The following is a 17,275-nucleotide window of genomic DNA, read 5'->3' on the forward strand; positions in this document are numbered from 1 at the left end:
TTTGGATCGACAAAACCTTCTGGTTGCATCATATGCAACTCTTATTTAAGTTATCCATTAAGGAATGAAGTTTTGACATCCATTTGCCAAATTTCATAATCATAAAATGCGGAAATTGCTAACATGATTCAGACGGACTTAAGCATCGCTATGGGTGAGAGGGTCTCATCATAGTCAACTCCTTGAACTTGTCGAAAACCTTTTGCAATAACTCGAGCTTTGTAGATAGTAACATTACCGTCAGTGTCAGTCTTCTTCTTGAAGATCCATTTATTCTCTATGGCTTGTCGATCATCGGGCAAGTCAACCAAAGTCCACAATTTGTTCTCATACATGGATCCCATCTCAGATTTCATGGCCTCAAGCCATTTTGCGGAATCTGGGCTCATCATCGCTTCCTCATAGTTCGTAGGTTCGTCATGGTCAAGTAACATGACCTCTAGAACAGGATTACCGTACCACTCTGGTGCGGATCTTATTCTGGTTGACCTACGAGGTTCGGTAGTAACTTGATCAGAAGTTTCATGATCATCATCATTAGATTCCGCACTTACTAGTGTAGGAATCACTGGAACTGATTTCTGTGATGAACTACTTTCCAATCAGGGAGTAGGTACAATTACCTCGTCAAGTTCTACTTTCCTCCCACTCACTTCTTTCGAGAGAAACTCCTTCTCTAGAAAGGATCCATTCTTAGCAAAAAATATCTTGCCTTTGGATCTGTGATAGAAGGTGTACCCAACAGTCTCCTTTGGGTATCCTATGAAGACACATTTCTCCAATTTGGGTTCGAGCTTATCAGGTTGAAGCTTTTTCACATAAGCATCGCAGCCCCAAACTTTAAGAAATGACAACTTGGGTTTCTTGCCAAACCATAGTTCATAAGGTGTCGTCTCAACGGATTTTGATGGTGCCCTATTTCACGTGAATGCAGCTGTCTCTAAAGCATAACCCCAAAACGATAGCGGTAAATCAGTGAGAGACATCATAGATCGCACCATATCTAATAAAGTGCGGTTACGACGTTCGGACACACCATTATGCTGTGGTGTTCCAGGTGGCGGGAGTTGCGAAACTATTCCGTATTGTTTCAAATGAAGACCAAACTCATAGCTCAAATATTCACCTCCACGGTCAGATCGTAGAAACTTAATTTTCTTGTTACGATGATTTTCCACTTCACTCTGAAATTCTTTGAACTATTCAAATGTTTCAGACTTATGTTTCATCAAGTAGATATACCCATATATGCTCAAATCATCTATGAAGGTAAGAAAATAATGATACCGGTCGCGAGTATCAACACTCATCGGACTGCATACATCAGTATGTATTATTTCCAACAAGTTTGTTGCTCGCTCCATTGTTCCGGAGAATGGATTCTTAGTCATCTTGTCCATGAGGCATGGTTCGCAAGCATCAAGTGATTCCAAAAGCCCATTAGCATGGAGTTTCTTCATGCGCTTTACACCAATATGACCTAAACGGCAGTGCCACAAATAAGTTGCACTATCATTATTGAACTTATATCTTTTGGCTTCAATACTATGAATGTGTGTATCACTACTATCAAGATTTAGTAAAAATAGACCACTCATCAAGGGTGCATGACGATAAAAGATATTACTCATATAAATAGAACAACCATTATTATCTCATTTAAATGAATAACCGTCTTGCATTAAAAATATCCAGATATAATGTTCATGCTCAACGTTGGCACCAAATAACAACTATTTAGGTCTAAAACTAATCCCGAAGGTAGATGTAGAGGTAGCGTGCCGATGGTGATCACATCGACTTTGGAACCATTTCCCACGCGCATCGTCACCTCGTCCTTAGCCAATCTTCGCTTAATCCGTAGCCCTTGTTTCGAGTTGCAAATATTAGCAACAGAACCAGTATCAAATACCCAGGCGCTACTGTGAGCATTAGTAAGGTACACATCAATAACATGTATATCAAATATACCTTTCACTTTGCCATCCTTCTTCTCCGCCAAATACTTGGGGCAGTTCTGCTTCCAGTGACCAGTCCCTTTGCAGTAGAAGCACTCAGTCTCAGGCTTAGGTCCAGACTTGGGCTTCTTCACTTGAGCAGCAACTTGCTTGCCGTTCTTCTTGAAGTTCCCCTTCTTCCCTTTACCCTTTTTTCTTGAAACTGGTGGTCTTGTTGACCATCAACACTTGATTCTCCTTCTTGATTTCTACCTCCGCAGGCTTTAGCATTGCGAAGAGCTCGGGAATCGTCTTATCCATCCCTTGCATATTATAGTTCATCACGAAGCTCTTGTAGCTTGGTGGCAGTGATTGAAGAAATCTATCAATGACACCATCATCAGGAAGATTAACTCCCAACTAAGTCAAGTGGTTGTGGTACCCAGGCATTCTGAGTATATGTTCACTGACAGAACTATTCTCCTCCATTTTGCAGCTATAAAACTTATTGGAGACTTCATATCTCTCAATCCGGGCCTTTGTTTGAAATATTAACTTCAACTCCTGGAACATCTCATATGCTCCATGATGTTCAAAACATTGTTGAAGTCCCGTTTCTAAGCCGTAAAGCATGGCACACTGAACTATAGAGTAGTCATCAGCTTTGCTCTGCAGACATTCATAACATCTGGTGTTGCTCCTGCAACAGGTTTGTCACCTAGCGGTGCTTCCAGGACATAATTCTTCTGTGCAGCAATGAGGATAATCCTCAAGTTATGGACCCAGTCCGTGTAATTTCTACCATCATCTTTCAACTTAGCTTTCTCTAGGAACGCATTAAAATTCAATGAAACAACAGCACGGGCCATCTATCTACAACAACATAGACCTGCAAAATACTATCAGGTACTAAGTTCATGATAAATTAAAGTTCGGTTAATCAACTTACTTAAGAACTCCCACTTAGATAGACATCCCTCTAATCATCTAAGTGATCACGTGATCCATATCAACTAAACCATGTCCAATCATCACGTGAGATGGAGTAGTTTTCAATGGTGAACATCACTATGTTGATCATATCTACTATATGATTCACGCTCGACCTTTCGGTCTCAATGTTCCGAGGCCATATCTGCATATGCTAGGCTCGTCAAGTTTAACCCGAGTATTCCGCGTGTGCAAAACTGGCTTGCACTCGTTGTATGTGAACATAGAGCTTATCACAACCGATCATCACGTGGTGTCTCGGCACAACGAACTGTGGCAATGGTGCATACTCAGGGAGAACACTTATACCTTGAAATTTAGTGAGAGATCACCTTATAATGCTACCGCTGAACTAAGCAAAATAAGATGCATAAAGGATAAACATCACATGCAATCAATATAAGTGATATGATATGGCCATCATCATCTTGTGCCTTTGATCTCCATCTCCAAAGCGCCATCATGATCACCATCGTCACCGGCTTGACACCTTGATCTCCATTGAAGCATCATTGTCGTCTCGACAACTATTGCTTCTATGACTATCGCTACCGCTTAGTGATAAAGGAAAGTAATTACCTGTCGATTGCATTTCATACAATAAAGCGACAACCATATGGCTCCTGCCAGTTGCCGATAACTCCGTTACAAAACATAATCATCTCATACAATAAAATTTAGCATCATGTCTTGACCATATCACATCACAACATACCCTGCAAAAACAAGTTAGACGTCCTCTACTTTGTTGTTGCAAGTTTTACGTGGCTGCTACGGGCTGAGCAAGAACCGTTCTTACCTACGCATCAAAAACCACAACGTGGTATAGTGATTGCTTTTTTATCTTCAGAAAGAACCCTGTTCATTGAACCCGATTCAACTAAAGTTGGAGAAACTGACACCCACCAGCCACCTGTGTGCGAAGCACGTCGGTAGAACCAGTCTCGCGCAAGCGTACGCGTAATGTCGGTCTGAGCCGCTTCATCCAACAATAACGCTGAATCAAGAATCAACTAGTGATGGCAAGCAATATGTATATACCCACACCCACAACTCCTTTGTGTTCTACTCGTGCATATAACATCTACGCATAGACCTGGCTCGGAAGCCACTATTGGGGAACGCAGTAATTTCAAAAAAAAATCCTATGCACACGCAAGATCTATCTAGGTGATGCATAGCAATGAGAGAGTAAGAGTGTTGTCCACGTACCCTCGTAGACCTTAAGCGGAAGCGTTATAACAACGCAGTTGATGTAGTCGTACGTCTTCATGATCCGACCGATCCTAGCATCGAAGGTATGACACCTCTGTGATCTGCACACATTCAGCTCGGTTGTAACACCCCGGATGTAATTTACCTTATCTGTACTACAACTCTTGACGTTTCCAGCCTAAGTTATTTTATTTACCTCGGGTTCAGGTTTTTTGTCTCTGTGTGTTGTTGCCTTTGTCATGCATCTCATATCATGTCATCATGTGCATTGCATTTGCATACGTGTTTGTCTCATGCATCCGAGCTTTTTCCCCGTTGTCCGTTTTGCATTCCGGCGTTCCTATCTCCTCCGGTGGTCCTTTCTACCTCTTTTCGTGTGTGGGGGTTAAACATTTCCGGATTGGACCGAGACTTGCCATGCGGTCTTGGTTTACTACTGGTAGACCGCCTGTCAAGTTTCGTGCCATTTGGACTTCGTTTGATACTCCAACGGTTAACCGAGGGACCGAAAAGGCCTCGTGTGTGTTGTAGCCCAACACCCTTCCATTTTGGCCCAAAACCCACTTAAACCTGTCCCATCATCTAGAGCGTTCGATCATGATCACGTGGCCGAAAACCGTACCTCATTCTGAGCTTCCTAACTCCTCCTATCCCTATTTATAGGTCTCCCCTCGAAATCTTCAAGTCTTCTCCTACCCTAACCCTAGTTCTTTTCGTCCCCGCCGCCACCGGACAAAACTCCACCGACGGACATGTCCATTTTCACCTTGTCTCCACCACTTGTCATCGTCTGATTCGCCCGCCCTGGGCGCCCACTTCGTCGCGCCGCCGCCCGGCCCGCTCGGCCCGCGGGAGGCCCCCGCGGCCCGGAGCCACTCGCCCGCGCCGCCGTCCTTCTTCCCCGCGGCCGGCCACCCGGAGCCGCCGCGCGCCATCACCGGCGACGACGACCGCGGCCGCCGCCTCCTCAACCTTCGGCGCTCGCCCCGCCGCCCACCAGCGTTCGCCTTCGCCGCGCCGCCCGAGGCCGGCGCCGCCACCGCCGCCATCATCCCCGACCGCACTCCGGCAGGTCCCTGGCAACCTCTCCAAGCTCCTCCGACAATCTTCGACAACTCTGGCGGTTACTGTTCCGGCGAACCTCGGGATCCGCGCCGGCTGGATCGGGATCTAGATCTCGGTTGACTTTTTCTTCCCGTAAACCTAATTTTTAGCATTTTTCCGCATGTTGTAACTCTGCATCCGTAGCTCCGATTTGCGCGTGTAGCATATCAAAATGTTCGTCTCAAAGAGTAAATCATTTCATCCCATTGCATAATTTTCATTTGAGCTCATATTGATGCCCGAAATGCTTTTGGAAGAGGGCTATGTGATAAACTTGGCAGATCTGTTTCATAAATTAGATATTTGTCATTTTTGCCATGATTAATGTGTGCATTATATGCTCCTGAGCTCTACATGAGTTTTGTTATATGGCATGCCAACTGTACAGAGGTGCTTACCATGTATTTTTATGATATGTGTGGTGACTAGCACAAGCTTGCAAAGTAGCATAATCGGTAATGCTGATTTCAAGGACTTAGAATTTCACAAGTCCTTGTCCTGATTTTGTCATTATGCCATATGTTCATGTTGTTTCCTAGTGATCCGTGTCTCTTTTGAGGATGATCAGTAAGGATGATTTGTTAACATTGTGGTGCTCTATCCATCCATGTCTTTGTTTGCATTTATGGAGCACCCTAGCTTGAGTCAATCAAGCTCTACTTTTTCTATTTTGTGAATCCTGGCAGATTGTTGACTTGTTAGCGATTTTGCCGAGGATGTTGCTATTGATCCGTGCATGCTATGTTGTTGTTCTTGCCATATCTGGCTTCTATGATATGTATTATTTATGGGTGTATGCTTAGTTTGTCATGACATGCTCTGTAGTGAGTGCATCGAGCTCGTAAACATGCCTACTCGCTAACTGATTTGCATGCTCCAGGTTTTCACTAAGTCTGAGATCTGTTTATGTTTTTGCCATGTTCACATGCTTGCAATTGTATTTTATGATCCCTTTTGGCTCAAGGTCACTAAGGGACTTTTGTTAAGTGCTTTGAGTAGCTTCATGCCATGCCTTGCTTTTCCATGTTAAATTCCTGTAGCATGTAGTTTTCATGCTTTAAAGTGTGCTTCCTGATGTTAAATTCCAGACTTGTGTTAATTTCACTAAGTGTGAAACCTGTTATCATTTGCACTTTTGCCATGTTTGTTTGAACCTGTTATTGGATGAATTAGCCGTAGCTCAGTGTTCATCTTTTGTCAAGCTTCATGAGTGGATCCCTTCCATGTATTTTTTTGTCATGTTTGAGTGCTCTAGCATATTTATCTTTATGCATTTAGATGGCTACTTGCTGATTATCGCAGGCCGGTGCCATATTTGTTTTGCTTGCCATTTCCAAACCGTGCATCCGATTCCGGTGATCTCTATATCGATTTCAACTGAAATCACCTTACCTTTCCAGTGGCACTCTTGGATTTCCAAGTTGAGGCCAGGTTCAATCATTCATTGTCAAATCTTGCATATGCATCACATATCGCATCCCGCATAGCATACCTTGTTTGCATCATGTTTGTTTGAGCATTGTACGTGGTTGATTGTGTTCCTTTTTCTTGTTTGTCTTGTTTGGGTAGAGCCGGGAGACGAGTTCGCTAACGAGGAGCCCGTTGAGTTTGCTTACGAGGATCAAGTCAACTCTGACAACTTTGCAGGCAAGATGATCATACCCTCGAAATCACTTCTATCTTTGCTTGCTACATGCTCGCTCTTTTGCTATGCCTATGCTACGATACCTACCACTTGCTTATCATGCCTCCCAAATTGCCATGTCAAACCTCTAACCCACCATGTCCTAGCAAACCGTTGATTGGCTATGTTACCGCTTTGCTCAGCCCCTCTTATAGCGTTGCTAGTTGCAGGTGATGTTTGGAGATCGTTCCTTGTTGGAACATTGTTTATTGTTGGGATATCACCATATTATCTTGTTATCTTAATGCACCTATATACTTGGTAAAGGGTGGAAGGCTCGGCCTTTTGCCTAGTGTTTTGTTCCACTCTTGCCGCCCTAGTTTCCGTCATATCGGTGTTATGTTCCCGGATTTTGCGTTCCTTACGCGGTTGGGTTATAATGGGAACCCCTTGATAGTTCGCCTTGAATAAAACTCCTCCAGCAATGCCCAACCTTGGTTTTACCATTTGCCACCTAGCCTCTTTTTCCCTTGGGTTTCCGGAGCCCGAGGGTCATCTTTATTTAAACCCCCCCGGGCCAGTGCTCCTCTGAGTGTTGGTCCACCTCGTCAGCCGCCGGTGGCCACCAGTGGCAACTCTGGGCTGGCCTACCAGAAGTTTGGACAATCTGAGTGTGCCCTGAGAACGAGATATGTGCAGCTCCTATCGGGATTTGTCGGCACATTCGGGCGGTGTTCCTGGACTTGTTTTACCATTGTCGAGGATGTCTTGTAACCGGGATTCCAAGCCTGATTGGGTCTTCCCGCTAGAAGGAATATCCTTCGTTGACCGTGAGAGCTTGTGATGGGCTAAGTTGGGACTCCCCTGTAGGGATTTGAACTTTCGAAAGCCGTGCCCGCGGTTATGGGCAGATGAGAATTTGTTAATGTCTGGTTGTAAATAACATGAAACTTAACTTAATTAAAATGAATCAACCGCGTGTGTAACCGTGATGGTCTCTTCTCGGCGGAGTCCCGGAAGTGAACACGGTGTTGGAGTAATGTTTGACGTAGGTTGTTCTAGGATCACTTCTTGATCATAGTTCTTCGTCTGTGCTTTGCCTTCTCTTCTCGCTCTCTTTTGCGAATAGGTTAGCCACCATATATGCTAGTCGCTTGCTGCAGCTCCACATATTACCTTGCCTTTACCTATAAGCTTAAATAGTCTTGATCGTGAGGGTGCAAGATTGCTGAGTCCCCGTGACTCACAGTTTACTTCCAAAACCAGATGCAGGGACCGATGATACCGTTCCAGACGATGCGCTTGAGCTCAAGTGGGAGTTCGATGAAGACTCTCGTTGTTACTATGTGTCTTTCCCAGATGATCAGTAGTGGTGCCCAGTTGGGGCGATCGGGGACCGTGTCGCATATTGGGGTTGATCTTTTATTTTGGTACCGTAGTCGGACCATGAGTGTATTGGATGATTGTAATGTTATTCATGTATTTGTGTGATGTGGCGAGTGTAAGCGAACTATGTACCTTTTTCCCCTATTATCTATTTACATGGGTTGTTGTGAAGATTACCTTACTTGCGACATTGCTTTCAATGCGGTTATGCCTCTAAGTCGTGCTTCGACACGTAGGAGATATAGCCGCATCGAGGGCGTTACATCGGTGACGTCCCACAAACTCTAGATCCAGCTGAGTGTCGGGGGAGAGCTTCGTCAGCATGACGGCATGATGGCGGTGATGATGAAGTTACCGATGCAGGGCTTTGCCTAAGCACTACAACGATATGACCGAGGTGGAAATTTGTGGAGGGGGCACCGCACACGGCTAAGAGATCAACGTGTGTGTCTATGGGGTGCCCCCTTCCCCGTATATAAAGGAGTGGAGGAGGGGAGGGCCGGCCCTCTCTATGGCATGCCCTAGGGGGAGTCCTACTCCCATCGGGAGTAGGATTCCCCCTTTCCCTAGTTGGAGTAGGAGAGAAGGAAGGGGGAGAGAGAGGGAAGGAAGGGGGAGGCCCCCACCCAATTTAGATTGGGCTAGGGGGGCTCCCTCTTTCCCTTCCTCTCCTCTATTCCACTAAGGCCCAATAAGGCCCATATACTCCCTGGGGGGTTCCGGTAACCCCCCGGTACTCCGGTAAATGCCTGAACTCACCCGAAACCATTCTGATGTCCAAACATAGGCTTCCAATATATCGATCTTTATGTCTCGATCATTTCGAGACTCCTCGACATGCCCGTGATCACATCCGGGACTCCGAACAACCTTCGGTACATCAAAACACATAAACTCATAATACCAATCGTCACCGAACGTTAAGCGTGCGGACCCTACGGGTTCGAGAGCTATGTAGACATGACCGAGACTCATATCCGGTAAATAACCAATAGCGGAACCTGGATGCTCATATTGGTTCCTACATATTCTACGAAGATCTTTATCGGTCAAACTGCATAACAACATATGTTATTCACTTTGTCATCGGTAAGTTACTTGCCCGAGATTTGATCGTCGGTATCTCAATACCTAGTTCAATCTCGTTACCAGCAAGTCTCTTTACTCGTTTGGTAATGCAACATCCCGTAACTAACTCGTTAGTCACATTGCTTGCAAGGCTTATAGTGATGTGCATTACCGAGAGCGCCCAGAGGTACCTCTCCGATACACGAATGATAAATCCTAATCTCGATCTATGCCAACTCAATAAACACCATCGGAGACACCTGTAGAGCATCTTTATAGTCACCCAGTTACGTTGTGACGTTTGATAGCACACTAAGTGTTCCTCCGGTATTCAGGAGTTGCATAATCTCATAGTCATAGGAACATGTATAAGTTATGGAGAAAGCAATAGCAATAAACTAAACAATCATAGTGCTAAGCTAACGGATGGGTCAAGTCAATCACATCATTCTCTAATGATGTGATCCCATTTATCAAATGACAACTCTTTGTCCATGGCTAGGAAACTTAACCATCTTTGATTAACGAGCTAGTCAAGTAGAGGCATACTAGTGACACTCAGTTTGTCTATGTATTCACACATGTACTAAGTTTTCGGTTAATACAATTCTAGCATGAATAATAAACATTTATCATGATATAAGGAAATATAAATAACAACTTTATTATTGCCCCTAGGGCATATTTCCTTCAAGGGGTGCCGGGCCTTTTTCTGGGCTGGATCGGAAGAAGTCAGTGCGAGCAAGTGTGTGGTCTCCTGGCAAAGAGTTTGCAAGCCTAAATATCTTGGAGGGCTAGGAGTGATGGACCTGCACACACATGGACTTGCACTACGTTTGTGGTGGGAGTGGTTAAGAAGAACAGATAGCGTTAGGCCTTGGCAGGGCCTCAATTTGACACCAGATCGCCATGTTCTGCAGGCATTCAACAATTTAGTTAAATGGCAGCTTGGGGACGGCTCTAGGATCTTGTTTTGGAAGGATGGATGGCTAAACGGAGCATGCATCGATGAGGTCGCACCTTTGCTCACTAGCAAGGTTAAGACCAAGGTGAAAAACAGGAGAGTGGTACAGGAGGGTCTGTTGTCACACGCTTGGACTTTGGACATTACCGGTGAGCTCTCTACGGAGGAGCTGGCACAATTCATTAGTATATGGGAGGTGCTAATGGATGTGCAACTAACGCCGGGCCAAGAGGATATTACCATCTGGGCGTGGTGTGTGGAAGGAAAGTACACAGCGACATCGGCGTATAAAATGATGTGCGAGGGAGGGATCCGGTTCCAATCGTCTGCAGCCATTTGGAAGAGTTGGGCGCCGCTGTCCTACAAGATCTTCTTGTGGCTGGCTGTCCAATACCGCGTATGGACGTCAGGCATGAGGTTCCGACATGGGTTACAAGACCAGACCTTCCCATGTTTTTTCTGCGGTCAGGAGAAGGATACAGTTGATCACCTGCTGCTACAGTGTGTCTTTGCAAGACAAGTGTGGTACCTATGCGTCACTAAGATTGTCTTGGATATGGCCCTTCTACCCTTGCTACGGTCTAAGTTGGAAGAGTGGTAGGCTATGAGACGCGAGCAGATTCCCAAAGCAAACAGAAAGGGTTTTGATTCCTTTTTTTTAGAACTGATGACAGTGGAAGAGGATCCCAGGGTTTTGATTCCTTTGTTATGATTATCTGTTGGACACTTTGAAAACAGCGCAATGCATGTGTATTTGGGAATGCCAATGTGAGAGACGTATGGGGTACAGTAGATATTATCTTCCAAGAGCAAAAAATATGGGCCCTAGCTGGAGGCACGGGAGTGCCAACTTTTTATGACTAGTTGACTTAGAGAGTTGGAGTGGAGTGAGCATGGAGCACCGACGTGGGGTGATCGGGCTTTCTGTAATTCCTTATACATTTTTTTCTGCCTTCTATAGCTAAGTTACGTCATTGGCATACTCTCGAAAAAAGTAACTATTCATCGTAGGAATTTCTTTATAGCACCCATTTTTCTCTCGCTCTTCCCGCAGCAGATCTCTCCCCACTTTCTCGAAGCTTCCCATCCTCTCTCTCCCACCCTATCGCACTGTCTGTGAAGGCGCTTCGCCGTATCCGTGCTTCATCTAACCCACCTTTTTCTCTCGCTCTGCCCGCAGAAGATCCTTCCCCACTTCTTTGAAGCTTCTCGTCCTCTTCCTCCCACCCTCTCGCACTGTCTGTAAAGATGCCTCGCGTATCCGCGCTCCATCTAATCCTACCATTCAAACACCTTTTTGGTTGTAACTGAGTTAAAGTATTCAAACAGAACCGAAGATGTCTTCCGTTTCTTGAATCTCTGAGTCAGCGTAGCGACTACCGCTACGTAATCGTGGACTATTCTCCAGCTGTCTCGGTGGGCCGCGCACGCCCCTATTCATAGACAGTCGACCCCACTGCCGTAGTAGCACTGGCCCCGCTTCACGAGACATCTCCAGCGAGTGACCGGCGGGCCAGCGGCGGCCGGCAGCAGCTAAGCTAGGCCGCAAGGCAGGCACCCCCACCCACACAAGTCACACGAAGATACTCCCCATTCCCGGGACTCTCTCTCCCACCAACTCCCGGATTCCGTTTTCCACCCGCCCGCTCCGCTCTCGGCGCATCATTCCTTGCCAGCGGTCCACGCAAATCCCAAATCCCAAACCCCGCGCCGATGGACACGCAGCTCGAGCCCACCCGCGCCGCTCTTATACGCCGCAGCCTGCTCGGGCAGCCGTGATAACGCTCCTTCACCTCCCACGTGCCGACTCTGGTGGCCTTGGCGGCGGGGCGGCGAGATGCTGGGGTCCGGGCTGAATCTGGTGACCACGGTGATCGGCTTCGGGATGAGCGCCACCTTCATCGTCTTCGTCTGCGCACGCCTCATCTGCGGACGCGCCGTGCGGGCCGACGCCGAGGCCGACGTCGCCGCCGCCCGGGCCATGGCTCCGGGCCCCGCGCCCTTCGACTTCGACATCGAGTTCCGCACCGCGGATCTCGATCGCACGGTGAGCCTCTGTCGTTTCCGCAACTGGTAGCGTACTCTATTAGCATCCTGTCATGTGCAGCCGATTGATGTCGGAGTGGAACCGCATCCGATGGAGATCGGCGTGCGCATGTGTTGCTGCCAGCCTACCAAATTTGCGATCGAGACCGTTGGTTGGTATTGGCGTACAACACGCAAAAACTTTGATGTGTGTTGATTCATTAGAGCTAGAAGAAAATAATCTGGCTTTAACAGAGGTTCCGGAGATGCTTGCTTCCTGGAGCCTCCCGTTGGCCGCATTTCTTTTTATGTTTTAGCCTACACGACAAGTTCAATTGTGCAGAATATTTTATATGAACCAGTATGTGAGATAGTCGACTGATCAGTGAAAGTGCTCAAGTACCTCAAATGAATACATGATGAATGGTTCCTTCCTTTAATTCGTCTAACTGATAAAAAATGAAGTTTAATTCATGTAATTGAAGTTGTACAGATGTATTGCTCGCTCACAACATCAGTGTTGCATGTGCATGCTACTTATTTTTGCATGATTAACATAAGGGGCTTTTATAAGAAATTATAAAATGATCATGCATTTTCTTTTTAAAAATATTACAATGCACCTCAAAGACCAACACGCAACAACTAGGCTAAAAAAAAGACAACAACAACAACAAAGCCTTTAGTCTCAAACAAGTTGGGGTAGGCTCAAAAGGAAAGAAAAAAATGGCATTGCTAAACCAGGTTGCGGATGTTATTTGGGGGGCCAATTTCTCAATTAACAGTACTAATAGTTCCATTGATTAAAGACCTTAGTATGAGAGGTCTGCTTCTATCTTCCGTGCTACATTTCTTCGAGCTACATTGCTATCTGGCATTTGTTATCCTTAATTCCCTTTAATTCTCACACTGTTTATGTTTCCTTGTTCTTTACCAACTCTTTACATGAAGTTGCAAGCTCACTAACTTGACTAAGCACATTAACTCCGGAAATTTTTGAAGAAAATTACATTGATTTATTTTTCAAAATTTATGCAGTCATTATCAGTCCAATAGTATTACAAAATTATTATTATTATTTATATAATGGAAGCTTTTACCTTTTATTACCCCTGGCCTTTGCATTATATGATGCATACAGCCATAATTATTACATCACTTATTACAAAGTGATCAAACTACGGTCTTGCCAAAAAGAGGGAAAGATCTAAACTACGAACTACAAAATTATTTACTACCATTTCTATGGAATGGTCATTTGCAATGTTAATCTGAACTATGGACAATGTCACCGCCTCAATATTGAAATGTCTTAAATGGTTTGCTTTTATGTCTGATTGGTTTCAGACATCACTTTCTTATGTACGTCTAGATAGGTTGGTCGACAGGTGATTGAACTTCTCTACTTTGAATGTGTTGTATATAAAGTGTATTCTGAATTGCTTGAGAGAAGTTAGAATCGGATTCTTGCCAGCACGGTGTCCTTTGGAATATCAACCTTTACAGTCATGCACTCAGGCTAACTTTTCAGTTGAAATGACTGTACACAAATGCAAATATTTGCCTTTCAAGAACCTATTGATGCACAACGTTTTTTATACGTCTATCATGAAAACTCAAAACATTATATCTATTTTGCTATGGTGCTCTAATTTCTCCTCAGTAGAAGTTATGGTGAGTTTAATTTGCGTTGCCAAAATTCCTCGCAATGGTATGCATGGAGCACATTATGCCCCTTCCCACATTTTCGTCCATAGTTCGATGCCTGATAATTAGAGAAAACTGATAATAACATATCCTCTGCACTTATATATAATTGAGGAATTTATTCTAGTTGATTCGTAACTTATGTAATCAGTCAAGCATACCATTCTTTGGCAGACTAAAACCATTTAAGTTCTAATCATGCAGGCACTCTTAGAGAGTAAGATGATCCTCATGTTCCTTAGAGGGCTTTCAGTTAAATATTCTATACTAATCATGGAAATTATGTTTGGGCTTTGTAATCGTATGAGTCAGTATACTGACAGTTATCTGATAGTTTTGAACTTGACACACTTCATTTTCCTTTGTTCAACAGATTCAGAACACCTGCAGTGGATTGGAACCTTTCGTTGTTGCTGCAATTCCAGCAATGACGTATAGCTCTGAAGCCTTCCATTCAAAAGATGATGCCCAGTAAGTACACCATATGTTCTAGAGTTAACTTGTTGCAATTTTTTCTGCTTCTGTTTATCTTTTTTGTTCCCTCAAAACATTTGGTGTCAGTTAGCGTGCAGAGAAACACAATGTGTAATAGATGCGCCATACAGCTGGAAAACATTGTTAATTTGTGATGATCCAATGCTCGAACCTTCAAATATTACTAATATTTGATATTAGGTGAGTTATGAGTTGTGAAGCATGTAGTCTAGACAGCTGGTCAAGGGGCTTCAGTTAGAAACTGAAATGCTACAGCTGAATAAAAATGCACCTCTCTGGGCTAGCTATTTTAGTTGACAATTATAAGCTGTTAAGCGTAATATGGACTAGTACTATTATGTTTCTGAGATAAGAATTACAAGAGCTGTTCCTTGTTCTTCTTTTCGTTGTTTTCAACTGCGGAAAGGAAATGAGAAAAGCCTGAACATGAGTCCACCGATATTAATCCAACATGACCCTTTGTGACATCTTAGTAATGAAACTCTTAAATGGATTAAATTATACCATCCTCAGATCGGTAAGTATATTATCATGATTATTTACATATATGTGTACTTGGCTTGAATTATGTACTAGATAGGCATAAGTAGCATTCTTTATTGTCATATTCTTAATTCTTTAAAGTTCAGTTCAAGATTTTTTTTGGTGAAAAGAATAATAGAAAATGACATATGTTTTTCTTCATTTCTTGTCCATATCATTTGCAACTAAACAGTAATATATTCAAGTGATAATTGGGATTCTGTTCCCGCTTGATGATGGTTCTTTATGTATGCTGCGATATGGGTGTATAACGCTCACATACTATTATCCGACTTCCGAATCAAACAAGTAACAGATTTCTTTATTTTTCTTTCTTCTGCAGGTGCTCCATATGTTTGGGTGAATACGGCGAGAAAGAGATCCTGCGTATAATGCCCACATGCCGACATAATTTTCATCTTTCCTGTATAGATATATGGTTAGAGAAGCAAACGACCTGCCCAATATGCCGAATCTCGTTGGACTTACCGGGTGGAAAAGCCAGTGCTTCCCCTGCCCGTAGCCTCCCTCAATTATTTGGCCACCCTGAGAGCTCTGCCAGTCGTTCACCGCATTGGATACTTCCTATGCATCGTGATCGTACCGGGGGTAGAGGTAACAGACCGGCCTCGCAAGAATCACTAGAAGTGGTCATAACATGAAATGCACTGAGACAAAATCAAGACACGTTGGTCAGGCTATGTTGTTCCTTGGCGGTGCATGGAGGACGTCTGCCATTTGCAGAAATCCTGTGCATCCTTCTTCCATCACAATTCACCACACTTTGGGCGTAGAATTGGAGGCAATTTGTTTGTAGGCCCGGCCTTTAGGCATGCTTTCTATGTCACGGGTTGTAGATTAGGGATTTCCCCATTTCGCTACTTCGTGGCTCTTTGTATGTTCGTTTTGATGAGCATTTGTTGTATATTCCCAAAGGAAATAGTTGTACAGATCAGATGAGGAGCTGCGAAAATATTTGTGTGGCTTCTCTGCTCGTCAGACAAATCGCCAGCGCTTCTGAAATGCACACTGTTTTCCCTACTTTCGAGCTTGGATTGCTCTTCAGCCTTTGGTACTACGTTTGGCGTCCTCGCATTATCTCCGTCCTTGCCGAAATGATGACAATCTAGTCAAAAACAGAGAAACAACGCGCGAAAGTACCTTTCTACTCTCGAGCTCAAATAAGGTCGGTGAACAGTAAAATAAAAAAAATCAATGTCTTTTTCAGGAGAAACATTGACAAAAGTTCTAACTGCTTATAAAAATTCGTCATGAAATCACATTCCTGTAAGGTGTGGCACAAAAAAACAAATTCAATGCTCCAAAATGCTTTTGAAAGTAGCATTTTCAGATTATCGATTTTGTTTTGTTTTGCCACGCCTTCTAGGAATGTGATTTCAAGACGAATTTTTGCAAGCACTTACAACTTTTGTCGATGTTTCACCCAAATTTGTTGGAACTTTTTGAATTTTTTCTGATTATTTTGATTTTACTGTTCACTTGAGCTCAGGTGCAGAAACTCTGAAAAATTGTTGTAAAGATCAGATGAGGAGCTGCGAAAATATTTATGGCTTCTCCACTCGTCAGACCTTTCCGCTTCCGAGCTCAAATGAGCTTTCTTTTAAATCTTCGAATATGAAAGAAACTACCTACGCTTATTTATTTACATATTCTACTAATAAAAGGAATAGATATTCTTGGTTCATCATACGTATTTTACAAAAAAACTTCTGATATTTTTAGTACAAACCGGCACTCCATTAGAAGAGCTCCTCTTCGGTGCCCTCAGCGCCGCTTAGGCTAGAGGGCGCTCAAAGGCGAGCGACAGTGGCCCGGCCCAGCATTGGCTGCGTCAGCAACATGATCAAAAAACAAAAAAAATTGCAAGCACTTACAACTTTTGTCGATGTTTCACCCAAACTTTGTTTTTGGAATTTTTTTGATTTTTTTTCTTTTGATTTTGTTTCGATTTTACTGTTCACTTGAGCTTGAAATAGGCTTTCGTCCTGCTTTATAAATAAAGCAACGATCCATACAATCCAAGTTCAACAACACTCGACATATCATTGCTGGGGCCACAGCACAATCAAGCCCAAGGAAGCAAAAAAGAAATAGAAAAAAAAAAGCCACCTAGTGGCGTCCGCATAGCGGTACTATGAGGAAGAAAGTCAACGCGCTGAAGCCAGGAGCGCATCCATCATCAGGCCAAGTCGGTCGCGATCACTTGAGCTCCGGTGC

The 17,275-nt window shown here is 44.0% G+C and overlaps 1 protein-coding gene across 1 annotated transcript; it reads left to right on the forward strand.

Annotated features, from left to right (window-relative positions):
* Nucleotides 1–11,806: 11,806 nt before the first annotated feature.
* LOC125514097 (E3 ubiquitin-protein ligase ATL59) lies at nucleotides 11,807–16,078 on the forward strand. The gene is made up of 3 exons (XM_048679353.2): nucleotides 11,807–12,335; nucleotides 14,394–14,491; nucleotides 15,381–16,078. The coding sequence occupies exons 1-3, from the start codon at nucleotides 12,126–12,128 to the stop codon at nucleotides 15,697–15,699; spliced, it is 627 nt and encodes a 208-aa protein (XP_048535310.1). The 5' UTR covers nucleotides 11,807–12,125; the 3' UTR covers nucleotides 15,700–16,078.
* The last annotated feature ends 1,197 nt before the right edge of the window (nucleotides 16,079–17,275 follow it).

The sequence above is a fragment of the Triticum urartu genome, chromosome 6A, assembly GCF_056163025.1.
Source record: "Triticum urartu cultivar PI428250 chromosome 6A, HENAU_Tu73, whole genome shotgun sequence".
Taxonomy (NCBI): Eukaryota; Viridiplantae; Streptophyta; class Magnoliopsida; order Poales; family Poaceae; genus Triticum; species Triticum urartu.

What these genes read in the sequence shown, in the direction of transcription:
- LOC125514097 (XM_048679353.2), top strand. Translation starts at nt 12,126, where the DNA reads ATGCTGGGGTCCGGGCTGAATCTGGTGACCACGGTGATCGGCTTCGGG. An exon ending in CCGCGGATCTCGATCGCACG is followed by an intron (nt 12,336 to 14,393) that starts GTGAGCCTCTGT and finishes TTTGTTCAACAG; the next exon opens with ATTCAGAACACCTGCAGTGG. An exon ending in CATTCAAAAGATGATGCCCA is followed by an intron (nt 14,492 to 15,380) that starts GTAAGTACACCA and finishes TTTCTTCTGCAG; the next exon opens with GTGCTCCATATGTTTGGGTG.